The sequence below is a fragment of the Glarea lozoyensis genome, assembly GCF_000409485.1.
Source record: "Glarea lozoyensis ATCC 20868 chromosome Unknown GLAREA11, whole genome shotgun sequence".
NCBI classification, from domain to species: domain Eukaryota; kingdom Fungi; phylum Ascomycota; class Leotiomycetes; order Helotiales; family Helotiaceae; genus Glarea; species Glarea lozoyensis.
Window position 1 is genome coordinate 627,034 of NW_007360985.1, and position 23,774 is coordinate 650,807.

The following is a 23,774-nucleotide window of genomic DNA, read 5'->3' on the forward strand; positions in this document are numbered from 1 at the left end:
CATGGTATCCATGAAGCTGTGACTGGAAAGTTGCATGTTAGTAAAACTACCTCTTCGCCTTGATCACGATTAAGTCGCGACTAATGTCCATGACCAAAAACTTGACTGTAATCAAAACACACCTCTATACTCATAGCCTAGAACCTATCATCAAGTCAGTACATTTCTTAATAGGTTATAGTTGCTAGAGGTACAATACCCATGAAGCTATGACTGAAGTATGTTCTGGAAACTTAATTGTGAGTAAAAGTCATCTTTACGCCTTAATCGCGATGAAGCCATGACTGAACTCTCTACATGAAGAGGTGGTCATGTTGAAAACGAAATTTTATACTCACAGCCTAGAACCTACCATCAACTCGTTAGTATATTTCTTAACAGATTGTAATTGCTAACCCCACACTGGAGCCCATACATATCCCTAGGATTATTCATCCCAGGACCCAAACCATCCAGGCTACCCCATATAGCCACATCCACGTATTCCAAATCGCATGCATGACATCTGCGTTCAAGACAATTTAAATTCACATCCCACCCTACTAACCGCTCATGAGCAAGCATTCATCAAGCTAAAGAATCTCACATTGCAAAACTCACACCATCACACACAACCGAAACAACACAATCAAATCTCAATACCACTCCTATCTCTATATTCCATAATATACACATAAACAGGTAACGACTAAAACCCGCTTCAGCATACTCCATACCTCACAATCATCGCGCCTCCTAAACTCCAATTTACCAGCCAGCAAAAACTTCGCTTTCCCAATGCAATAACCAGATCCGCCATCTCCTATTTATTGTTGTACTGAAAAGCGCCAAAGACGCCGCCTCCTCCTCCGGGAGTCAAGGGCCCGATGCCTCCTCCATTAGTATTATGAACCGGTGTGCCTGCCAGATGTGCTGGGCCCGTATTAGGCGTGCTAGGCGTGCCGTTTGCCCCGTTTTGCTGTGGCGTTGAGTTCTCCTGTAGTTGTTGATGATAGTGTTGAGGGGTTGAGAGTTGTGGAGGGGCGCCGTAATCTGGTACGCCGAGTCCCCAGACCTTTCCTACATGTTCGTCGCTAATTTCGCCTTTGAAGATCTTGTCTCTCATTCTGAAGAAACACTTTCCGGTCAGCAACGAATCGGATCCAGCTTGATGTGCGTGTCCTTGTCGCTTGACTTTGAATGCTTCCGCAAGCTGCTCCAGTCCTGATCTTTGATCAAACTTTGCAAGAACCTCAGTGGTCATGGAGTCTAGTGGCGTCATTTGACCCATTGTGTTCTGGCGAATAGCATATTTCATAAGATGCTTGATATCGTAAACGCTAGGAAAGAATTTCTTCATGAATATGTCAAACTCTGTTTCGTCGTCGGGAAGAGGTAGTCGTAGTAGCAGCTTCGTAAGATACCCGAAATCATAACCACCATGGAAAGATATCCATTTTACATCCTCGTCGCAGACCAAGCCGGAGCTGACCAACAGAGCTCCAAAATCAAACGGATCAATCCCGTCTTTATCAAGTCTTTCAAAGTCTACCTGCGCCTGCTGTAGAGCCTCTATCGATGCCTGTGCGTACATATCATCCTGTAACGAGAACTTAAAGTTGAATTGCCATGTGTGAGGTATCTCTCCAATCGTTCCCCCCCTTCGACCAGACGCTGGTAGATCCTCTGGGTTTATTATGGCTGGTGGATGTTCGCCGTCCTCGTTAAAAAGAGTGATCCCAAGTTGGATAATCTTCAGAAGGTCTACATTGCATCGCAGGCACTGGTAGTGGTAATCGCTCTTCCCGTTGAATTGACCCATCGGCCGCGCAACAACACCTGGAAACTCAGTATCCTGCTAGAGTGTTAATTCAAAGTGCTCCTGTCTCTCACACGACCCATATCTCACCATAGCAATATAGTTGTATCTAGTCACCAGATTCCGCAAGTTCCCCATCTCTTCTTCCAGATTACCTTTCCAAACTTCACGTATCCTGCCCTTATTAACAGGCCGTGGTACGGGATGCCCCATGGCAGGAAGTCCCTGCTGATGTACCGAAGCGCCTGCAAAGCTCATCTGCGCAGCTTGACTTGCCAACCCAGTGCTACCTGGCATACCGAGGCTGGCATTTCCAAAGTTTCCCACTCCTAAAGCGTTGCCATTTACTGAGAAGGGGTTGCTCATGGAATTTGCATTCATGAAACCAAGGTCTCTCCCGAGCGACGGAGGAGGTAACTGCGCGTGGCCTTGATACTGCGAGTAATGCGAATGAGACGGCAGGTTATTCGGCGCGCCGCCGAAGCGTTGCATCTGTGGAGGCATCTTGAGTTTGTGTGCTATGTATACTAGTCCAGAAGGGTCGAAAGAGGTGTACGGCTTTCATGGGCGCAGCGTGACGCGCGAGGTGAGGTTCGTAGGAGGGACGAATGTTTCGATCTTGTGGATTTGGTAAAGCACAAGTTATGTAGCGTGAAAGGGAGGCTGAGCTTGAATCGTGGTGGTCGTCTTTCTCTTTGGTGTCGTGATTGTGAGGAAGCTTCAATTCAAAGACACCTCGCTTCCGCCAAGGCTAAGGTTTAGCAGCGCCAAGCATTCGGACCTGATGCGATAGGGAGAGCTTCTCAACAACACCACAGCCTTGCGAACCAAATACACCCTTCGACATGCATTTCACACAGTGAGTGGCCAATTGAAGCGCTACGACATCTTGATGCTACATATAGGCTAACAGCTTATTCAGAATACGTCGCGCGGGTCCCCGACCAAACCTTACTGGCTTCGATCCCAAAGCATATGCCTCCGCAGCTGGTACACCAGCGAACGATCCATGGGCGAAGAGGTACACATCCTAAGCTCACCCTGTATAGCAGATGTTGACAGAATGTTAAGGGAGGCATGGCGATATACCGGCCAATTCTCGAGATGGAACCGATTTAAAGGCAGCTTCCCAGGCTTGGGCATCGCGACGGTGGCTTTTGCGGCATACTGTGGATACGAATACCTCTTCATGAACGATGATCACCACGGACACGCAGAGGGTGGTCATGGCGAAGGACATCATTGAGCTAATTGGCTGTGTTGAGGCGTTAAATGTACATATGGGACAAAATCGAAGCTGTGCTGCAACATACCTGAAGCCATAAATTGTACTCTCCATTTCGGTGCCCTTGAATGGAAGTTTCAACGTGGCTTGCCTAGTCATGGATATCAAGAGGCCAATGTCGGACAATCTAAGGATGTGATTTGTGGAGTTTGGGACGATCAGAGAATGGCAGCGAGGATATCCGGAAACCCAAACGGGCAAACACAACTGTGAAGTACACCTAATATTATACCTTTACCTAGCATCTTGTGTAGGTCACGGTTACGCGTAGAGAACCCTGTGACTCTCTATCTTATATACTACCCCAGAGTACCTTTGCTCTTTCTAACGAAGATAGAATATACCATTTCAGGCGCTTGTTTCAGACCGCATATAGGATTTACAAGTGACGCCACGCCATATGATATCGGAATTCCCAATTCCAGAATATAACACAGCACGCTTCTTCTCTTCTTGTCGACTCCTCTGTGGCGGTGCGATAAATTAGTGGGTAGTTGACAGAGTTTCTTGATCAGGGTGTAGTCGGGCGCCAAAACACGAATGTTCTTCTGACACTGTAGAGGCATCATATATCAGTCACGGATATCAAGCTACTTGGACGACGAGACAACACTAGGTCTCTCCATTCGTCCAAGAAGCCTGTACTCTTTACACCACTCTTGCCGACCTCAAGAAGCGCTGTATTAACCTCACCGTAAAGAAGCTAAAGTTTCACCTCTCCTTACAACGGTCTTGTTGGCTCATCATAAACCATAGCCGCGACATCAGGTACCCGCGCGGCAGTGGCACTAGACCTGCAATGCATATAGCAGTGACTGGATATCTGGCATGAACCACGCCACTTCAGACCATATCGTACCCACGCGTAACCTATGACTTCGTATCCTCGAGTACCGACATCTACGACTGAAACTCCCGTCCCTGACACAGCGCAGTTGACACCAAAGTGCCCGGAAATCGTCTGATACTTGACATGAGAAAAATCCCTGTTGGTCTAAAATTCCAATGAAAATTCACATATCGCAGAAAGAAGTTGTCTGGAAAACTTGCATAAAATCCTCGCTTCTAGAACCTTGGTTTCGGTCGTAATGCCGTTTGCTCCATATCCCTGTCGACCTGAACTTCAGCTCAGATGCTAACGATTGAGTCTGCTAGCAACACTTGGGAAATTGATGCAGGCATTCTTGGAGGTCGGTTGAAAAATTGAAGAATAATTGGTAATGAAGTACGGGAAATACCCTATTACGAGTTTTTTCTTTGTGGGACAGCTATAATGGTATGCTATGAAATGAGTACTTTATAATTCTAAGCAAAAATTAGTTAGGTGAGTACCGTACTTCTCATAAACAATGTAATAGAGATTTCAAGATTACATGGTCTATATTCAGCCCCGCAAAACTGTTATTAATATTTCCCTCAAAATCGTTTCTTCCTTGCGGTCACAATCTTTGTCTAGATGAAAATAAAATTTGGATTTCTCCGCAACGTTGACGAACAAAGAGCAGAGTTCTTTCGACGTTGGTTGCGAGTCATGGTTGTGCTAACTAGTGCACCACAATATCTGAGCCGCTTCGACGTGGTAATTTTTATGCTATAACTAAAATTGAACATACCACAAATTTAGCAGATTAGATGCAAAATTCCTTCCTTCATACATAATGTAGCTGTTTCATGTGACGGTTCTTATGTGGTGATACAGATGCGGAGTGGAAACCGTCAGACCAAAACGGCTGGTGCCGCCCATCAAATTCCGGCGTGTCGGTAACGAGCGGGTGGGGTTTTCCCTGCAGCCTGTGCGTCACTGGTCCTCTTGGTCACTGATCTCCCGCCCAGACGAATCTGTTTTCCAGGGTCCTCGGATCTTGCAGCGCTTGAGGTTATCCCATCCCATGCAAAACTTCTGCCCTTCTCAACAACATTCGATTTCGGGCCTCCTCTCATTTACTCACTCGATGCGGTAGCATCAGCTTGGAGGGTGGCAACTTTTTGGATAGGATAATAGTCCTCACCCCCACGGGTTTTCACGATGATGGAGGTAATGGACAGTATGCTGCCTCGCACGGCAAATACCCGCAATGTGCGTGATATGAGACAGTCGCGGAGGGCTCTAGAGCTGCGAAAGTAAGTGACACTTGATTGAGTGTGCCCAGACAACGAAGAGGGTCTTTGTGTAGCATCTTAGCTGCATCTCAGGTCAGCTGTGAGCTTTCTGGGGTACTCAATGTCTGAGACGGTTGTTTTTAAGGCGGAAGGCGATGTTCCCAAGACCTCTCTATCCACATCCAGGCGCTCTAGTGATCCTGTCTAGTCCTTATATATAGCTAACACTGCTAGGTTCTTTGCGCCTGCCCAGTTCAAAGATCCTGAGGCTTTAGGTGGCTTTAATGCTTCTATCAATAACGATGGAGCGCTGGACGCTTACGTCGAAACGGTGTTGTGGAGACTCAGAGGGACTCATGCCATGGTCAGGTTAGCAATACTCCTTCTCGAGATGCAGTCGTGTATTAACACTACGTAGTCTCGTTGATCGAGGTTCGTCATGCTCCATCACTCTTCTATCTTACACATCAGGAAACTCATGACCGTAGAAACGCAATATTTCATTACTGGCGCCACGCGACAAGCTGGCGTCGATGATGACTTGATTGTCAAAAAAGATGATTGGTTTGGTTGCTCCAATGTCAACACACCCGGTGGTTTATGTGAGGTGCGACTGAACTGTTCCCGAAGCTTGTGTCTTCATCACTGACTAGATAAGAATACACTTACTCTCAAAAATACCACCTCAAACTATCCATGTTTTATCATACAGGACTTATCAAAAGACAAAAGATTCGCTAGTTTGCCTGTTGTCGATGGTTCTGTTGCGTCTTATCGATTCTATGCTGGTACGCCCATCACCACGAACCAAGGGGTCAATATCGGAACGCTATTCCTATTCGATGAACGACCTCGTTCAGGCCTAGCCGAACATCAGCGCAAATGTCGGTAGAACACAACCTTTCAAAGTCCTTCATTCTAACCTTTCTAGTTCTTAGTAACCAAGCAACCAATATCATGAGGCATCTGGAGTCAAAACGGGAGGCCGCAGAGCGTCGACGTGTAGCATTGATGAGTAAGGGCATTGCTTCTTTCTTAGAAAGAACTATGCGACGAAAGGGTGATGTCTCCAGTTCTAGTGATGGATCGGTTGCAGAAGCAGGGACGTATGATGTGGTCGATGATGATGCCGATGGAATTGCGGCACAAGCACATGAGGCGGTAAATGTGGCTAACGACTCGATATCAAACGCCAAAAGTTCGGTATTGGATCAAATTAGGAAGACTCTTGACGATGCTGCTGATATCTTGCGCGAATCTCTTGAACTCGTAGTTGGTGGTGTAGTATTCCTTGACCCCACTATCGGCTATTCCGAGACGGGACACAACGAGGCATACCTCGACGCATCTACTGACCTTGGGCAATACGTAGAAGGCCAGGAAGCGGCCGAAACAGAACAAAATAATTCAACTGAGGACATACCGCCATCTGAACTAACATCGGCTTTTGACGATCTTTATCTCGCATCGTCAACAGTCAGGAGCTCAGTAGACAAGCACAAACCAGCAAAAGTTCAAGCTATGTCGGCAGCCCAGGTCGCCACCTGGGATCCCGAATCAAAGGTTCTAGATGGCAAAACTTTACAGACCTTAATTAATTCATATCCAAACGGTAACGTCTGGTATATGGACGATGAGGGATACTTTTCTTCTCTTGAGCAAATGCAGTAAGTGAAACTAGCGGTTGATGATCAATGAGTAGCCGGAGCTACGAATCAAAATTGTCTAACGAATCGCAGAGTCCTGAAGCGGAACTACAGCAGTCTTAACAGATCTGTTTCGCCGACTATACTGACAAAACAAAGAGCGGAAGCTATCATGCTTTCGAAAATCTTTCACGATGCCAAGCAAATAATATTCTTACCTTTATGGGATGCTGGTGGAGGTACGTATGAGTCCTGCGGTGCTTTTGCCTAGCTCGAGATCTTATAGAATAACTGCACCTATAAATGACCGCATTTGCTGACTTTCTCAAATAGATCGTTGGTATTCCGGGGTATTTGTGTGGAGTCAATCGGCCGTTCCAGTCTTTACTGTTGACTCTGAGATTGCCTATTTATCCGCCTTCACGAATTCCGTCATGGTTGAAATAAGCCGGCTTGATGCTATAACCGCGAATAAGATGAAATCAGACTTTATTAGTAGCATATCGCACGAGTTTCGGAGTCCTTTGCATGCGATTCTTGCTAGTGCCGAATTTTTAAGGGATTCGAAGCTGGATGTTACACAATTGGAGTTCGTGTCCACGATCCAAAACTGTGGCGGCACCTTACTTGACACTATGAATCATGTCCTGGACTACAGCAAGATCAACTCATTCAATTCAATCGAAAAATCCGGAAATAGCAAGGAGTCTACTGGAATCTCCAATGAGCTTTTCCAAGTTGCTAATCTTGCTCTCTTGTGTGAAGACCTGATTAATGGAATGATCGCTGGGAGCGAGTACAGTGAGCTAGCGAACGGGCATAGGGATCCCGCACTGAATCAGTACTCGGAAATTCGAAGTCGACTCGCTATTGTTTTGGACGTCGAAACTCGTAACTGGGACTTCACCATTCAAGCCGGAGCTCTTCGAAGAATAGTGATGAATATTTTTGGGAATGCGCAGAAGTATACTGATAAGGGATTTATTCAAGTAAAATTGAGGGTTCAGGACTCTTCAAGCTACGAGGGGAAGGAGTCTACACCTTCTGGGAAGTTCTTGCGACTGAACATTCGTGATTCGGGACGAGGAATGTCATCCGAATATATGGAGAGGAAATTATATCATCCGTTTGCTCAGGAGGACAGCTTTGCCACAGGTGTTGGGCTGGGACTTTCAATCGTCTGGAGCATCGTAAATCAGCTTGGGGGCAAAATCCATGTGCGGAGCGAACTCGGAAAAGGAACAGATGTGGAAGTGACATTGCCACTTGAAAAGGCAGAAGAGCCAGAAGGTCTCTCAATTGACGCTCCCGACTCGGTTTTTGCGTCTGTAGATGGAAGCAAAGTACTCTCAACATTGCGTGAACGAGCGGCGGGCAAATCAATAAGCATACTTCAAAATACCAAACCTGGAGCGGCACACAAAGACGTGTTTTGGGAGTGCATTGTTCGGTATTGCAAAGAATGGTATGGATTTGAGATCAAGCCTAGCGGTGGAGATATCATCGTGACCGATGAGCTAGACATGGAAAAGCATAACAAGGACAGCAAGATTGTCATGGTTCATAAAGGGATGATCTGCCCAATCAAAAGAGATCCTGCACAATCTTTTGTCATAGACATTTGCTGCCCAGTAGGCCCATTCAAGCTCGCGAAGATCATACTGGAGCTTCTAGATCGTCAACATGATGCCGGATCTTTTAGTCATCGGGCTGATGCTGGCACGCAAACACCGGCAGGTTCACCCGAAGAGCGCAAGATTTTGGATGGGATTATTCTCACGGATTATGGATTCCCTTTGCAATCGTTGCGGGAGGTGTTAGCCCGCGACTCCGAATCAAGTTCGAATGTGAGTACACCACCGACGGCAACTTCTACGAACCCTGCTCCGGCCGAAGATGAGACTGTTAATACTCCTGGTACGTGGGCTCTCCGATTACCAGAAGCTGTCCGGAGTAAATCGCTGTCTCCTCGACGGATAAAGGATCCTACAGCAAGTCCCGACATTCCACCTCGCGATTCTTCACTTCAATCGTTCATCAACAACCCGCCGAACCAAGTAAAACCATCTTCTCCTCCCAGATCGTCATCTCCTCAACCACCACCACGCGAACCTCTACTTCAACCTTCCATAGCAACGCCACAAACTCAACCGCAATCCGCCCCTCTTCCAGAACCCTCATCCACCCCAACATCACCCCCAACAAGCCTCCAAATCCTCGCCGTCGACGACAACGCCGTAAACCTACAACTCCTAAAACGCTTCCTCCAAAAGCGCACGGCCGACACCATCCTCACAGCCCGCGACGGCTTCGAAGCCGTCAACGCCTACAAAACCGCTCTTACCAACCCTAACCCCGCGCTCAAAACCTTCGACGTGGTATTCATGGACATCAGCATGCCCGGCATGGACGGCTTCGAAGCCACGCGCGTTATTCGGAAGTTGGAGGCGGAACGCGAGAAGAGTGAGCAGGAGAAGGTGCGACGCGCGTACGTGGTTGCGCTTACGGGATTGGCGAGTCGACGGGATAGGGATGAGGCGGTGGAGAGCGGTTTGGATGATTTTTTGACGAAGCCGGTTAGTTTTAAGAGGATTGGGGAACTTTTGGGACGGTTGGAACGGGAGAAGATTGTTAGATGTGCGGGAGTTGGAAGTTAGAGAGGAAGTCTGGGTGGGGTTCAACGTTTGAATGGGGGCAGTTGTGGAATAGTTGTTGGGCAATGAGTTGCGTGCATAGGAAAGAAGCGTGTGGATATACCGCAGGAACATGGAGACGCCCTCTGAATCTACGGTCAACCGCACATGATCATCAAACAGTTTTAAGGGCCTGCTCCACAGCCCGATCGTTACATCATTAACGCACATAAATATATCTATTGCATCTTATTAGCTTAAGGTTCAAGTAAGAGTAGGAGTAGTCGATCATCACAGCTTTAAAACTTCTTAAATGGCTAGAAATATAATGTTTAGATCAGAGGTCTATTTTTAAGAGATTGTGGCTTTTGTGAATGGTATTTATGGAGATTTTAGGTCTTTTTCTCTGATGAATAAGGAATTTAGGCAAGATGGAGGAATTGGCTGTTGTGATTGGTCGATCGAGCTAGTACTTGATTCGTTTGTTTGAACATGGGGAGGAGGTGGGAGTAGACCGTATCGCATGGTGAGAGGACGAAGGCGCAGGAAGTGTGGGATGTTTGGGAAGGGAGGAATGAGGGGTGAGATTTGGGTTGTGGTGTGGCCGGGGAGGGAGGAGGCTGGAGCGCGAGGTATAAAATCTTATTAGAATATTGTGAACTGATTTGATTGATTGCATAAGGGGATTTAGTTGTCTATGATACTTAGCACTGAAACGTAAGGATGTAGCCTTTCTTGTCATCGTCAAGTTTCTTTTTCGTACATAAGTCTGGATATACTTTAACAACTAAGGAAGTGCAGCCACACAGGTTGAATGAATGTGAGATTTGAAAGTAAGTTTGGAATTTATAAGGGGTTTGTTGGTGGAGGTTTAGGGTTAAGAGCGTTTCCAGTTTCAACCACGTACTGTTGAACTTGTAATTGAACACCAGTACTTAGCATAATTCTCTGCGTGGCCGGAGAGGACGACCAGGATTTCAGCAGCGAGACATTAACCATACACAATTTATTCCTGTCATATCATAGCTTCGGTATTCAACGAGGGTTGGCCGGGGTGTTATCTGCTTCTGAAGTCCCTCGGTGCGTAGAAAATTGTATCGGATATTGGGACTTCTCAGGGCCATGAGATATGTGCTAAATAGGATTCGCGGACTGGTCCGGACATTGGCCCTCAATACAGCCTGGACTTTGGAGTCAAACGATAATTATAATGGACACGGGTTCACTCAACCCAAATTAAAATTCAAGGTTCTAAGGCGATGAGACGTTGATTCTATAAGATTGATTTCTAGTTTTAGGAAATCTATTCTGGTTTCTATGTAGTATCGCCACGTCTAACCATCTATCTCTATATCTATATGCAGAAAACCTCAACATCTGCCGCAAGCCCTTCCTGGGCAATTCTAATTGCGAAACTCCTTCCATCTCGACGCCACACGGCCATCGAGACGTTGGGCGACACAGCGCCATTCTAGACGTCTAGCGCCCTGACAAAAATCTCTCGGGTATCATCATCAATTCATTCAATCGTTCCTAAATCCCCCATTCTGCACATCATCCGGGCCATGCGCATGATCATGCACAGCCGTATTCCCACCCAACGTCCCCTCGCTATCGCTACGTCTTGCCTTCTCGCTGCCATTACCAGGCGTTGCAATATCCTTCTCACCAGCTGTGAACTCCTCGTCTTCGCCGACGAATCCGTATTGGCGGGACATGTCTTTGACCTCCTGATCGGTAAGGAATGGGAGGTCGTAGGAGGCCTTGACGTAAGAGATGTTCTCCGTGTAGCCTTTGGCGAAGATGAGATCGATTTCTTCGAGGGAACGGCGTCGGGTTTCTGGGTAGAAAAAGTAGATGATCGGGATGAAACAGGCGTTTACGACAGCAAAGAAGAGGTAAGTTCCCCATGAGATGCTGGATATCATGACTGGTGTTACCATGACGACGAGGAAGTTGAAGAGCCTGGTTGAAGTTAGAAATGTATGGAGAGATTAGAGGTCCGAGAGCTTACCAGTTGGAGCATGTTGAAAGAGCATTGGCACGAGCACGGGTGCGTAGAGGGTTGATCTCAGCCGGGTATAGCCATGGAAGTGGCAGCCATGTTGCTCCAAATGCCATAATGTAGGTAAATAGTCCAACACCAGCGCCTTTTGCAGATGGTCCTTTGCCACCATCAGGAATGAGACAAACAAATACAAGCACCATTGAAAGACATTGGCCAACAGTTCCATAGAGGAAGAGCTTGCGGCGACCAGCGCGCTCGATGATGAACCATGAGACAGTGGCAGAAATTGAATAAACAATCATGTTTACACCTCCTAGAAGTAGTGCCAGGCTATGGTCTGTCCCGATGGACTCTTGAAACAGAATAGGGAAATAATAGATAACTAACACGTCTCAGTAGTGATCAAAAATAAAAATTGAAGGGATACCAACCTGCATTGCAGCCTCCAAGCTGTTGCGCAAATTGCGACGAAGCACCGAGGAGAAGACGGCGGAAGTGTTGTGTCTTCCCGCCCGTGAAAAGAGCGGAGTAAGGTGTCTTTCCAGCAGCACCACTAGCCTTGATGCCGTCGATGATGAGGTTGTGTTGAAGATGGACCTCCGGGTCGGTAACTTCGAGACCATGTAGAGCCGCAAGAACGTTGATGCCTTCCTCGTGCCGATCACGAGCGAGAAGCCATCTTGGTGATTCCGGTAGATACCATGTTCCAACGATAAGAATTATTCCGAAGATGATTTGGAAAGCGATAGGGAATCTCCAGGTCAAGTCATCTGGACCGTAAGAGGCGCCATAGTCGAGCCAGTAGGCAATCATGGTTCCGAACGCAATGACACCACCTTCGATGCAGATGAGAAGTCCACGGTTGCTGCTTCGGGAGCATTCCGCTTGATAAGTTGGAATTGTGGAAGTGTTCATTCCGTTTCCAACTCCAGTGATGGTTCTTCCGATGATGAATTGGGCCATTGCGTTGGATCCTTTAACTGCGCTCACTTGGACAACAACTCCGATAATCATGATAAAACCACCAAGCATCATCTGTATGGGGTCAAAATTTGTACATGATAAATTCTCATATTATGCTTACCGATCTTCGTCGTCCAATGCTATCACCGAACCATAAAATTCCAATAGCTCCTATTAAACATCCAACTTCGTAGATGGCTGTGACGAATCCTTGGTAAACGGAGTTTTCCTTGGTTTCGGGAAAGTAGTTGTTGAACGGATCTGCTGAAATGATACCAGACATAACGCCCTGATCATATCCGAACAAAAGGAAACCCGTAGTCGCAATCGTCGAGATCAGGAGTCCCAGTGGTCTTCCCATCAAACCAGCGTACGTCCGCGTTGTGGACACGCTGGCAGACCTTTGGCGCGTCATCTTGTTTATGAAGTCTTCCTCCTCGTTGTGGAAACTTATATCAATAGTGTTTCTGGCTCAGCCAACCCAGTAACCCAGATTATCAAAATCGCTCGCGTGTATAAATGGAGGGGAGAGTTCATGGGGAATTGTAATGAAAGAGCACGGGTTTTGAGGGTCTACAAGTTCCTTTATACTCTCCATGTCTCTCCATACCCACAATCCCTCCAGATTTTACGACGGTGAAGAACCATAATCCACATGTCATCTTCTCACCAAGGAACACTCTTACAACGTTGTTCGTTCGTGCCTCCGGCCCCCAGTCTAGTACCGGGTCTCAACATGAAGACTCTGAGAAACGATGTCATGTTAGCTTGATGTTTGACTTTCTAATCTTCGGTTCCTGAGCTGACTTGAGCAAATGATCGGCAATGCTCATTCGTTATCCACAATCCAAAGCACATTCAGCGACGCGGTGTCGGGCAAACAGTTTCGCTGGCTGGCATGATTGGACATCGAGCTGCTCGCTGACTAGAAGGCTCTTAAATTTCGGTTTTTATCAAGTTGAAGTGGAGAACCAATCAGCGTCTGTTGTTACTAAGAGTGGATTTAAATCGACGTCATCTGCCCGAACGTGGGGATTCAACTGCAGAACGAAAACAAAGGGACCAAACAAGGCACGCCGAGAGATAGGGTTTAGTAGATTGAACGTGAAAGCCAAGCAGCGGGAGCTCATGCTTGACCATGTCTTGACACTGCTTGTCTTGCTTCCATGGCTTGTTTCATTTTGAGCCTCAACCAGATGCCGACCGAAGAGATTTTCGGACCGTGAAAATTCATGCATATCAGAAAACTTGGCGAGCCAAAATAAAGAAAGGCCAGCAAATAACCAAAACAATTGCTGGTTTTGAGAAAGGCCAGTGTCATTGAACAGTGGGTGAAGGGACCCTTTCCCCAAATACTGATAACGATAGCTCGTTGAGGGGAGATTTGCAATGGGGTTTTGCGGGTTTCACATTCGACTCCACGATCCTCCACCAGAATTGTCTGCACCGCGACGTCAAGGTGTATATCCCCACTGAGGAATCACCGAAGGAGGTCCGAAATACAATGGAGATATTACGAAAAACATAATACAAATAGCGGTATGCTGTCATAATAATGTAGACATTGTGCTCGAAGAGAGTTCCTAATTTTGAATGTATGGCAACAAGACAGCTCGCATCCAAAAAGAATGTCATTTGAAGTAACTGAGTCAACAAATGAAGATCGAAACAAATAAGGTCAATGGCAATTACCACACTCGTGAAAAAAGCCGTTTCGACGATAAGATGCGTAAATATGAACAGTGAACTTCAACCGAATTTCTAACACCAATCAAGCTGCTCTTTTTGTTTCTGCCTGCTCATCGGAACTATGAGGCTATTGTGGATGTCCTTCGGGCTTGTTTTCTGTTTCGAAGTTTCGGGTTCAAATCCGCCTTGCGCTCGGGTTGGAGTCCGTCTTACGCTAGATGCCACAACCGTGACAGCCGTCCGAATATCATAATCGCTGCTGGCGGTAAATGAAGCAGCCAGGCATCATTGCTGCTCTCATCATCGAATGTGTGGATTGCATTTGGACGAGTGAGACAGGCGAGGATTGGAAAGTTGGAGCAGATGAAATTGTGCGGCAGCGTTGCAGAAGATAAAGCGCAAATGGAAGGACAAACGAAGTCTCACGTGATCCGTAATCTCTTAACCATGGTGACTCTAAAATATAGTGGATTTCGAGTATTGTGACCGGGAAACAAACGAGATGGAGAGAGCGCTTTACATTGATTCATTCTTTCCGTATGAACGTCTTAGTTAGACTGAAGCAATCGTTCATCAACACGTGATGTTGACTGACTCGAATCAATCATTTCGCAACATGTACATGACTTACGCCTACCACTCCCCCGACAAGAATCAGATGAGACTCATCGAGTACTCGTACTGAAAAGAAAGTTTTGTTGCATGTCGCTATTCAAACTTTGGTATCGCAATTAAACATAGCTTGAACCTAGAGCGGCCAGAGTTTTAACCAAAGTATGTTATACCCTCATCCACGTCCTAAAAACTTTGGTACGTCGGGGTGGCGTTGTGACTAAGGAAGTATTATTGAAAATTCGCGCCGAACCGAAATGTTGAAGAAAGGTTTTGAGCAGTCTCGGAATGTTCAATAGAGGTATGGAAATATCCGCGACAAGGAATCAAAATCAATCCAAAAATATGAGTACTGGTGCTCTTCATCACATATCATAAAATTTAGCCGAACCGAATGTTGAAGGTTCTGCTATTTTTAGAATTTTGGTCATGCTTTGACTTATGCTTTGACTTATGCTTTCCACGAATTACGAAAGTTTGGTAGAGGCCGTTTCAAGATCACATGAAATAAGCAAACTCTAAATAACATCACACGTGGAGGGCGTGGACCAAAGCAAGCCTGCCACGAATTTAATATGGCTGTGCGTGCGGATGTGAACCAGATCTCTGGGATGCGAAGTGCAACAAAATGCGCTTTGGTTGTGAGTTTCTTGGTCAAGGCGCTGAGGTGAGTGGTTGTAGGAGTGTGGAGTTGGATAGGTACATGTGCTGATTATTGATATTATGTGAGAAGTTTATTGGAATCTCTGCCTCTGATACACAAGATGTCGTATCGAGTACAAAGGGAAAATTCATGACTCCCAAATCTATACCCATGACCATACTATACCGCATTGGCAAAACAAAAATCAAACATGTTGTCACTATGATTCTCCTCCTGAAAATCATAATTAGGCGCAAGCGCCGCTCTCGCAACTTACAACATTGTAGCACCATTTAACAAAATAAAAATAATATCTCACCTCACAGCGTTCTTTGTGTCACAAGGGTTGACTGCACAGGCGTCATTACGTACAAATCGCGATGCGTTTTTCAGACTCCATCTTCTCACTCCAAAAATTCTCTTTGCACACAAAACGACAGAAAGTAAAACTTCATTCCAAATCAATTTCAAATACCACGAAATGCAACAAAGTAACTCTCCTTCCCCTTTCATAACTGATCTTCCCTTACACGATCCTCTGGTAAGCGAGATGCATGACATATTGCACCAAGCGAGCCTCTCACAACACTCTCTCGCAAAAGGGCTTTCCGTATTCGAAGTATTTGAAATAAATTACGAAAAGTCCGACTTGCAACAAAACACCTCTTTGGTCTTTTGTCACGTTGACCGCGAGAAATATCACAAATACGTTGGTTGGAGATTGGGGGTGAGACGGCGCTAAGTATAGGTAATTCCAAATCACCTAACGACCTTGGTTTTTGGCGGCTGTGACGCATTCCAGATCGAGCGATTTGCAACAAAAAGCTGTGAGGGTACTTCGATCTTTGGGTGAATTATTGCGGGGTCTGGAATACTAAAGCTACGATGTGATGCAATGCAAATATTGCGAAATGCAACAGAGGTTCCCTTTATGGTGTCATTCCAGCTTATAGAAACCTTCTGTGACGCAGTTGGGACGCTCCGATATGCAACAAATGATGTTGACGACGTAGTTTGGCGTGAATGGATAATTTCAAATGCCTCTCTTGACAGACTTCTCCTTTGGGACTGAATTGTGAATTTTCGCTTATAATCTCAATGTCAGCTATTCTGGGTTTGGTGAATTACATGGACTAAAAGATGAAGATAGTGATAGCATAAATATCCTAATGACGCATTAGGATGTGCGACTTGCAACAGATATTGGAATATATACTTTCTGGGGTGGTTGACAGCTTAAGGTTGCAGTTTCGTAATTCATCACATCATCAAATCATGACATAAATATATCTGAGAGGAGGAAAAGTGGTAATCCAAGCCTGCCTAAATGTGTATGACGAACTTCGAAATGCAACAGATTACTCGAAGAAGAATTTGGTTTAGTCGAATAAGCTTGATTTTGGTTGCTTGGGCGGTTGGGAAAAGGGGCTCGGCTCCTGGGATGAGGCGCTTACCGAACGACCTCATGTCCAGCTACAGTATTATCATTTAAATGCGTAAAATTATGCGATGTAACATGTTTTCAATCTCGGATTGGCGGCAAATTTTCTATAATATTCTTGTTCCATGTTTCGGGTTCAAAAGACTCTAATATATCAAATACTCGATTCATTGCAAACACATACTGCTTCCCATAGAGAGGAGGCGAGTCACATGATTTGTGCAGCCGCTTATCAACATCAAACGACAGCAATGTGCAAACATCGCAGGTCGCTAGATAATAAAAACCTGACTTTTTATCATAGACACGGTTCTCAGACAAAACTCATTATCAATCTTTTAAGCAATCCGCCTTGTTTACAGAATGATATTGTAATGCTTTCGCACTGGAGACGTATTCTTCTCTGTCCCAAAACCCAGGGACTGAAAAAGCGATTCACAAAATCATTTTGTATAGCATAGTCTTGTGAACTTAATCCCTCTTTGAGTCTATTTTCGTATCAGATACGCCAGTTATTGTTGTGGGAACTGCCTCCGTTGCTCCGTAATGTTCCTGCGAAATCTCCCGATTAAACGAAAAATCACAACCAACGCACTCCAGTGCCGAAAGCAAGCTTTTAAGGCTCCAGTGTTGAAACCAAACCTAATTCGTGCTGGAATTCGAATCCAGTAAGTGATCTCTCGGTATACTAGTCTAGTGTGACCCCAACCCCGCATTACCCCGCTGCCAATGTATACACATCAAGCTGCAGTTTCACAATGTAGGAAGAGGTAGAAATTGAGGTGCATCTTTTTACATCTCTTTCCCATAATTGAGGAAACAATACTAGAAATAGTTAATCAATCCGGACTGAAACCGGTCAAAGTGACGAACTCTCCAATTCCACCACCATATCTGGAAACACCAAACCTTTAATTCAATATGGGAGAAATACACAGCTTGAAACCAGAAAGCGTCGAGGCGATCAAGAAGAGTAATATCACTTACCTGCCATTTCCATCATATCAATTAACAATGAATTTTAGCAATTGACGCAGCGACAAGTGCTACCCCAGGTCCAACCACAGCAGCAACTCAGGCCAAAATCCCGGGTACAGTATTCGTGGCAATCAACAAGAATGGAGAAGAAATCTTCTCTCATGCCAGCGGGAAGAAAGGTGTCGACGGCCCAGGTGAAATGGATTTGGATACCATTTTTTGGATTGCAAGCTGTACTAAGATGATTGTCGGTATTGCTTGTATGCAACTTGTTGAGCAGGGTAAATTCAAATTGGATGATGCCGATATTGTTGATAAGGTGAGTTGGGACTCATAGTTTCTTAAGAGAAGGGATGGAATAGTGTGAAGCAAGTGATCGTTCGGCCAATACTGATCATATGCCTCGATAGTATGCTCCTGAACTAAGAGATATGAAAATCCTTAAAGGCTTTGATGAGACGACTGGTGAACCAATCATGGTAGCGAAGAAAAATAGGATCACTTTGAGAATGTTGTTGAGTCATACTGGTAAGCAACCCTTCAAACAAATCAAAATATCGCTGAATTAAGAGGTTAACAATCCGGCAGCTGGGTTTGGCTATACCTTTTTCAACAAGGAAATCCGACGGTTGGGCATGCCAACAGGAATCGATGAGTTCTCTGGTCGATTTGAAGATATGACTGCTCCTCTGTTGTTTGAGCCTGGAACTAAATTTAATTACGGGGTAAGTAAATTCTACCTGAACTTCCCAGACTGCCGTCGATATATATATCTATGTCATTAAGCGAGATCGAGAGTAAGATTTTCGTGTCTAATGCATATCTAGACAAATATCGACTGGGCAGGTACTCTGATCGAACGAGCAACAGGAAAAACCCTCAACGGATACTGTCAAGAGCACATCTTCACACCTCTCGGCATCAAAAACATCAGTTTCTTCCCTTCCCCCAGCATGAAAGGTAAACTAGCACACATGCACCAAAGATATCCAGACGGCCATCTCACAGTACGAGAACACCTTCTCCGAGCCCCCCTAGTATCATCCCCTCTCTTTTCACCAGACCAAAAAGGCCATCAAGACCCCGAACGAACGATCTTCAACTCCGGCGGCGCAGGATGTTTCGGCTCCCCTCGCGAGTACGTGAAGATCATTGCAATGTTCTTAAACGACGGTACATCTCCTGAGACCAAGAAGCAGATTCTGAAGAAGGAGACTGTGGAGGAGATGTTCAGTAATCAAATCCCGGATATGCCTGATTTTGGCCGTGAGCCAATTTATCCCGCGACTCCAGAGCTGAGCAATCAGATTGCTGAGTTGTATCCGCAACCTAAAGAGCAGGCGCAAGGTTGGGGATTGACGTTCATGTTGACCATTCATGAGGGTGCTACGGGGAGAGGAAAAAATACTGGATGGTGGGCGGGATTGCCGAATTTGTTTTGGTGGGCAGATCGCGAGAAGGGAGTTGGTGGTATGATTGCTACTCAGATCGTTCCTTTTGCTGGTAATTTACTCTCTCAGAAAAACACTCGCCTTACGCAAGCTAATTATTCTACTTTTTAGATCCGCAGGTCATGGGTCTCTGGGCTCAGGTGGAACATGCGATTTACCAAGGTTAGGTAAAGCCCCCATTGTCGTTGCTGTATACTATGACCAGGAGATTGAACACGACCTTTAGTAACTTCTAAGATAATTTATACAAATACCTCACACTTGCATAATGCAAAGCAAATCGGCTGGATTGATTAACAAGGGAACTGAATCAGTCTTTCTAATTGTAAGGATGTAATTTATGTATTTTCACGGAAATCAAAAGCTCAGGTACGACTATTTTATTGTTGCAAATGCTCTCTTTGGATAACACTGTCGGCTAAGTATCTATTTTGCCGTCCGAATACTGCCTTGACGTCAAAGTCAGTGCTGGACTTCTTAGGGATGTACAGTTTGTTGCCTGCATTGCGGGCTCATACCACGTTCAAATCCGGGCTTTTCCGGTTCTTAACGACACTGATTTCCCGTCCTGGATCTTATAATCCCGAGGAATCTCGTCAAGCGATGGGCTGAAGCCTGTCCAGCCCTCGTATCCCCAATCGCTGTATTCAGATGCCCGAATTCTCGGCCCTTTCGGAGGATTGCCGGGATTTTTGCAGAATCTCCGTTGTAACCCTTCCGTATCCAGGTCCTTGTCACAAACGAATTCAGATTGATCTTGTTCAAAAGCCGCAGAGATAGCGCCACGTTGAAAGACAACTTTAGTCCCCTTCGAGGAATTCTGAAAGTGGCGGAGCCATTTGAGATCTTTTGGATCCTTTCCGTCCCCCAAATCCAGCCAGCGGGTAATGATCATTGCATTACAATGCTCACAGCTTTTGAAATCTACCCGGAACTCTGTGTGGCAATAGTCGCAGGAAACGATACCCTGCTTGTTCTGGTAGTTTTGTAGGCCCTTTGAATATGGAATGTGAATGCCAGCTTTGTGTATAGATTTCATTGTCTGAAAGTTGTAGTGCGGACATACAGCTAGACGAGGGGGGTAGATGTGGTATTTATTTGGAATAGGAAGAGGCCAAGAAGTGGGAACTAGAAAGACTTTCTGCTCGCGAAACAGAAGTACCCCATTCCGTACTTTCACCATAGAGGTACGCCGCTGTCTATGTCCATAACTGGCAAATTCTTCTCTGGAGGATAAAACCCCTAAATGTTTTCCGTTGTCGAGACCTTGGCTATGCAATTTCATAGTCATTCGAAACACAGTTGGAGAGAAGTTGTAAGATAGCCACTGAGCAGCATCATATCGACGGTCCTCATACCAGCACAGTCTCGGTCGGTGCTGTTTCGGTGGATGACTACCCAAAACCCTCTCCCAACTTATCCATGGCAGACGGTGAGCTACTTCGGCGAACATCAAGTAAAATTTCATGCATGATGGACATAAAATATGTGTGGGTAAGTCTCTCTCTAGAATATGAAGAAACTTGTTAATCACGCTTTGATCTGCTCTTAGTAATGATTGCGAGTACTGCAGCGCCAGACGTGTATATAGAGTTTTACATGACAGGCCAAGACTCAAGACGGCTTCATCTGGGAGAAGATCCGTGATTTGCAACAGTAGCTCGTTTGGTAACTGCGATAGTAGCGGCGGTGTTGTGTCTGCATCGGGCTGAAGCCTGTCAAGGATCGAAGATTTCGTACTCTCTTCGTTGTCGTTGCGGATGCCTAACATCTTCAATTTCGCGAGGACGAGCTGTGCAATGGGCATCGTAAAGATTGATTGGTGATGTTTTGCTATGCGAATATGGTTGCTGAAAAAAAGATTATAGGTTGTCTCAAAGGCAAAATAAATAGTGGTTTACAAATAACCGCACTAACCTGTTCTGTTCACAAAATCTTGTTCTTTTAGCAGTCGGGAAACTCTGAACTGCATGTGAATAGCATCTCCACTTTGCACCGATTTTTACATATACCGCTGAATCTGTAAGCTTCTACATAGCCACCCATGACACTTTGCTGAATTTCACACCCAATTTCTTTGTGAGTCAAAATTCACCAATCGCCATCTTGCCTAGGCTAAGAGGTACCTCTTTATAGACAAATGAAGTTGTAATTGGCTCGTGATCTACCTATAGAGTAATTCGGAGAAGATAATCTGGGGCTAGAAATTCATTAAATTGACGGAAAGTGAAGTTAAATTCCTCAAGCGAATTATTTCGCCAATGAAGTGACTAGATTTACTGCACTGTACAATTACACTAAATATATGAAGTGGATTCGAATTCTCGATACACGTACAATACTCTTTTCGACGCTGACAACAGTACAGACCACCTCATGAAGCAAGGAAATTACGGATTTCCACAAGTCACCAGATAGAAACATTAGCTCCTAACGTTACAGTGATGCTAATTTGGATGATACTTGATACTCAATCAACATGGTACAAATTGTCCTGGTGCCAAAGTTGCGGGTCTCTTTTCTTTTACACCACAATTCGATACTAGGAGGCTGGAATTGATACGTTTATATAAATAAAATGCTTGGAAGGAAAAGACTCTTCATCGTGTTCAGTCTCATGCAGAAAGAGCACACTTGTTCATCCAACATTAAGCGCGCGCTTAACAGACCGCTCCTTCATTTGAATTTCAAAATGGTGACGAGAACAATGACAGCAATATCTTAGAGATGGCTTGACTAACCATAAGATCGACTACTGCTCAAGACGATTGATCCCACCAACTACCATCGTCTCAGTTATACAAAGCCTCCTAGCGATAAACATGGCCCTCGCAAGCAGGCGCGCCGAATGGGAAAGAGGTCTCAGCAGCTATTACATTACAGGATCCTGTTTGGAGGTGAAGATGGTTACGATTTTACCGTCATGTGCAACACGAAAATCTTCATCGTCACCGTGAACGTCAAGCCAGAGAATATGAAAACAAACAAATTGATTGCAAAGTATGATCAAGAACTACTTGCTGATGATGATGAATCACTGGACTTTACCCAATTCCAAATCCTTAACATCCTCGATGAGGCTGGGTGGGAAATCTTTGCTACAATAGCTCCCACAGTTGAGAAGGGGTCCCAACAACCTTCCCAGGATCTGTATGCCAGCCTCAATTCCGAAAAATTCTATTTTGAATATCACGAAGATAATGGACATGCCTCCATTAGATCAAAGCCATCACAGCCCAGATTCGCCAAGGATCTCAAACTCAACAACTTTTTACACTTGCCGCACTACTCGGTAAAAGAGGTGGTTGTTCTCGAGAAGATCTTTGCTGGGCTTGGCTATATAGCCAAAGTCTCGCTCAACGGCCAAGAAATGTGTTGCAAGTGTGTAAAGCCCGATACAATAAAGGCAGTGCAGAGAGAATACGAATGTCTACAGAAGGTGGCGATGTCCAAGGTCGCCCCGGGTGTCCGAACACCGAAACTCCTAGGCTTTGTAACGGATGATAGCGGCGACGTGGTGGGCATCTTGGAAACTTTCATACCTCATAAGCAAAACCTCTCGAAAATAGAAGGAGGTATCAACGGTATCCCCGAAGCGCAGCGACGAGAGTGGGCAAGACAAATCAAAGACACGATGGAGACTTTGCATAATATTGATGTTATTTGGGGAGATGCGAAAGCACAGAATGTTCTCATCCATAGTGAGACAAACGCTTGTTACTTGGTGGATTTTGAAGGTAGCTGGACTAACGGGTGGGTGGATGAAAATTTGAAGGAGACGCGACAAGGAGATGAGCAGGGCTTGAAAAGAATTATTCAATATTTAGGACTCTGAAATTGTATCCAATGCTCTTCTCTTTAAGTTGCAAGATAATTTCACATACGAAAACAAAAGATCACAGAATAGACCTCACATAGTCCTTGAAAAGTCCACACTCAGTGATGTAAGAATTGGCAGACATCGATCGGAATATCTAGACGGCCTCGAGAAGCAGCAAGTTCAAACATTGCTAGATCAGCTTGATCATGAGCGCAGGAGGCAATGGCAGAGGAAATCTTTTCCATATGTCTTTTGACGCAGTCCTAGCACAGCGGGAACTCTATACAGGCGCAAAATCTTAAAGGAATACATCCCATAATCCTCATGCCTCGCAATGTGGCAAATGTAATGAATTATTGGATGGGATATCTCTTACATAACCCACTTATGTATCTGGGCTAACTCCGAGTGGTGCAACGCTCGGCCACGCGACTTCCACGTGCTTTTCAGCGATCGACCTTCGTAGGCAACCAACAATTGGCTCTCATGCTTTGAAATCGCGTGGGAGAAACGTGTAGAAAATAGCGATTTGCAACAAAATTAATATGCCCAAAAGCAGCATGATTAAAAAATAATTGCGCAGCAGAGACAGTGAAAAGAAATCCCACACTCAGGCGTCCGCTTCCGGTCAGGTCATCGCTAAGCGAGCATGAGGTTCCAAGTGTTCGGGCGCGAGTTCTAGGAATGCACTTTGCCGTTCGTGACTG

At 45.4% G+C, this 23,774-nt stretch overlaps 7 protein-coding genes across 7 annotated transcripts; 4 read left to right on the forward strand and 3 right to left on the reverse strand.

Annotated features, from left to right (window-relative positions):
* Nucleotides 1-802: 802 nt before the first annotated feature.
* Nucleotides 803-2,302, reverse strand: GLAREA_11129 (Ribonuclease H-like protein; the record flags this gene model as incomplete). Its single annotated transcript, XM_008079318.1, has 2 exons — nucleotides 803-1,834; nucleotides 1,889-2,302. 2 exons carry the CDS (start codon nucleotides 2,300-2,302, stop codon nucleotides 803-805), a joined length of 1,446 nt encoding a protein of 481 aa, XP_008077509.1.
* A 341-nt stretch (nucleotides 2,303-2,643) lies between these two features.
* GLAREA_11130 (uncharacterized protein) lies at nucleotides 2,644-3,044 on the forward strand (the record flags this gene model as incomplete). Its single annotated transcript, XM_008079319.1, has 3 exons — nucleotides 2,644-2,657; nucleotides 2,721-2,819; nucleotides 2,870-3,044. The coding sequence occupies 3 exons, from the start codon at nucleotides 2,644-2,646 to the stop codon at nucleotides 3,042-3,044; spliced, it is 288 nt and encodes a 95-aa protein (XP_008077510.1).
* A 2,065-nt stretch (nucleotides 3,045-5,109) lies between these two features.
* Nucleotides 5,110-9,486, forward strand: GLAREA_11131 (CheY-like protein; the record flags this gene model as incomplete). Its single annotated transcript, XM_008079320.1, has 7 exons — nucleotides 5,110-5,204; nucleotides 5,418-5,552; nucleotides 5,655-5,790; nucleotides 5,842-6,067; nucleotides 6,115-6,850; nucleotides 6,923-7,068; nucleotides 7,163-9,486. 7 exons carry the CDS (start codon nucleotides 5,110-5,112, stop codon nucleotides 9,484-9,486), a joined length of 3,798 nt encoding a protein of 1,265 aa, XP_008077511.1.
* Nucleotides 9,487-10,985: 1,499 nt separating this feature from the next.
* Nucleotides 10,986-12,848, reverse strand: GLAREA_11132 (MFS general substrate transporter; the record flags this gene model as incomplete). The annotated part of the gene is made up of 4 exons (XM_008079321.1): nucleotides 10,986-11,427; nucleotides 11,477-11,852; nucleotides 11,902-12,505; nucleotides 12,555-12,848. 4 exons carry the CDS (start codon nucleotides 12,846-12,848, stop codon nucleotides 10,986-10,988), a joined length of 1,716 nt encoding a protein of 571 aa, XP_008077512.1.
* A 4,891-nt stretch (nucleotides 12,849-17,739) lies between these two features.
* GLAREA_11133 (beta-lactamase/transpeptidase-like protein) lies at nucleotides 17,740-19,414 on the forward strand (the record flags this gene model as incomplete). Its single annotated transcript, XM_008079322.1, has 6 exons — nucleotides 17,740-17,791; nucleotides 17,844-18,115; nucleotides 18,207-18,324; nucleotides 18,385-18,521; nucleotides 18,624-19,299; nucleotides 19,359-19,414. 6 exons carry the CDS (start codon nucleotides 17,740-17,742, stop codon nucleotides 19,412-19,414), a joined length of 1,311 nt encoding a protein of 436 aa, XP_008077513.1.
* Nucleotides 19,415-19,770: 356 nt separating this feature from the next.
* On the reverse strand, nucleotides 19,771-21,054 carry GLAREA_11134 (uncharacterized protein; the record flags this gene model as incomplete). Its single annotated transcript, XM_008079323.1, has 1 exon — nucleotides 19,771-21,054. The coding sequence occupies one exon, from the start codon at nucleotides 21,052-21,054 to the stop codon at nucleotides 19,771-19,773; it is 1,284 nt and encodes a 427-aa protein (XP_008077514.1).
* Nucleotides 21,055-22,170: 1,116 nt separating this feature from the next.
* GLAREA_11135 (Protein kinase-like (PK-like)) lies at nucleotides 22,171-23,082 on the forward strand (the record flags this gene model as incomplete). The annotated part of the gene is made up of 1 exon (XM_008079324.1): nucleotides 22,171-23,082. The coding sequence occupies one exon, from the start codon at nucleotides 22,171-22,173 to the stop codon at nucleotides 23,080-23,082; it is 912 nt and encodes a 303-aa protein (XP_008077515.1).
* Between the last annotated feature and the right edge of the window lie 692 nt (nucleotides 23,083-23,774).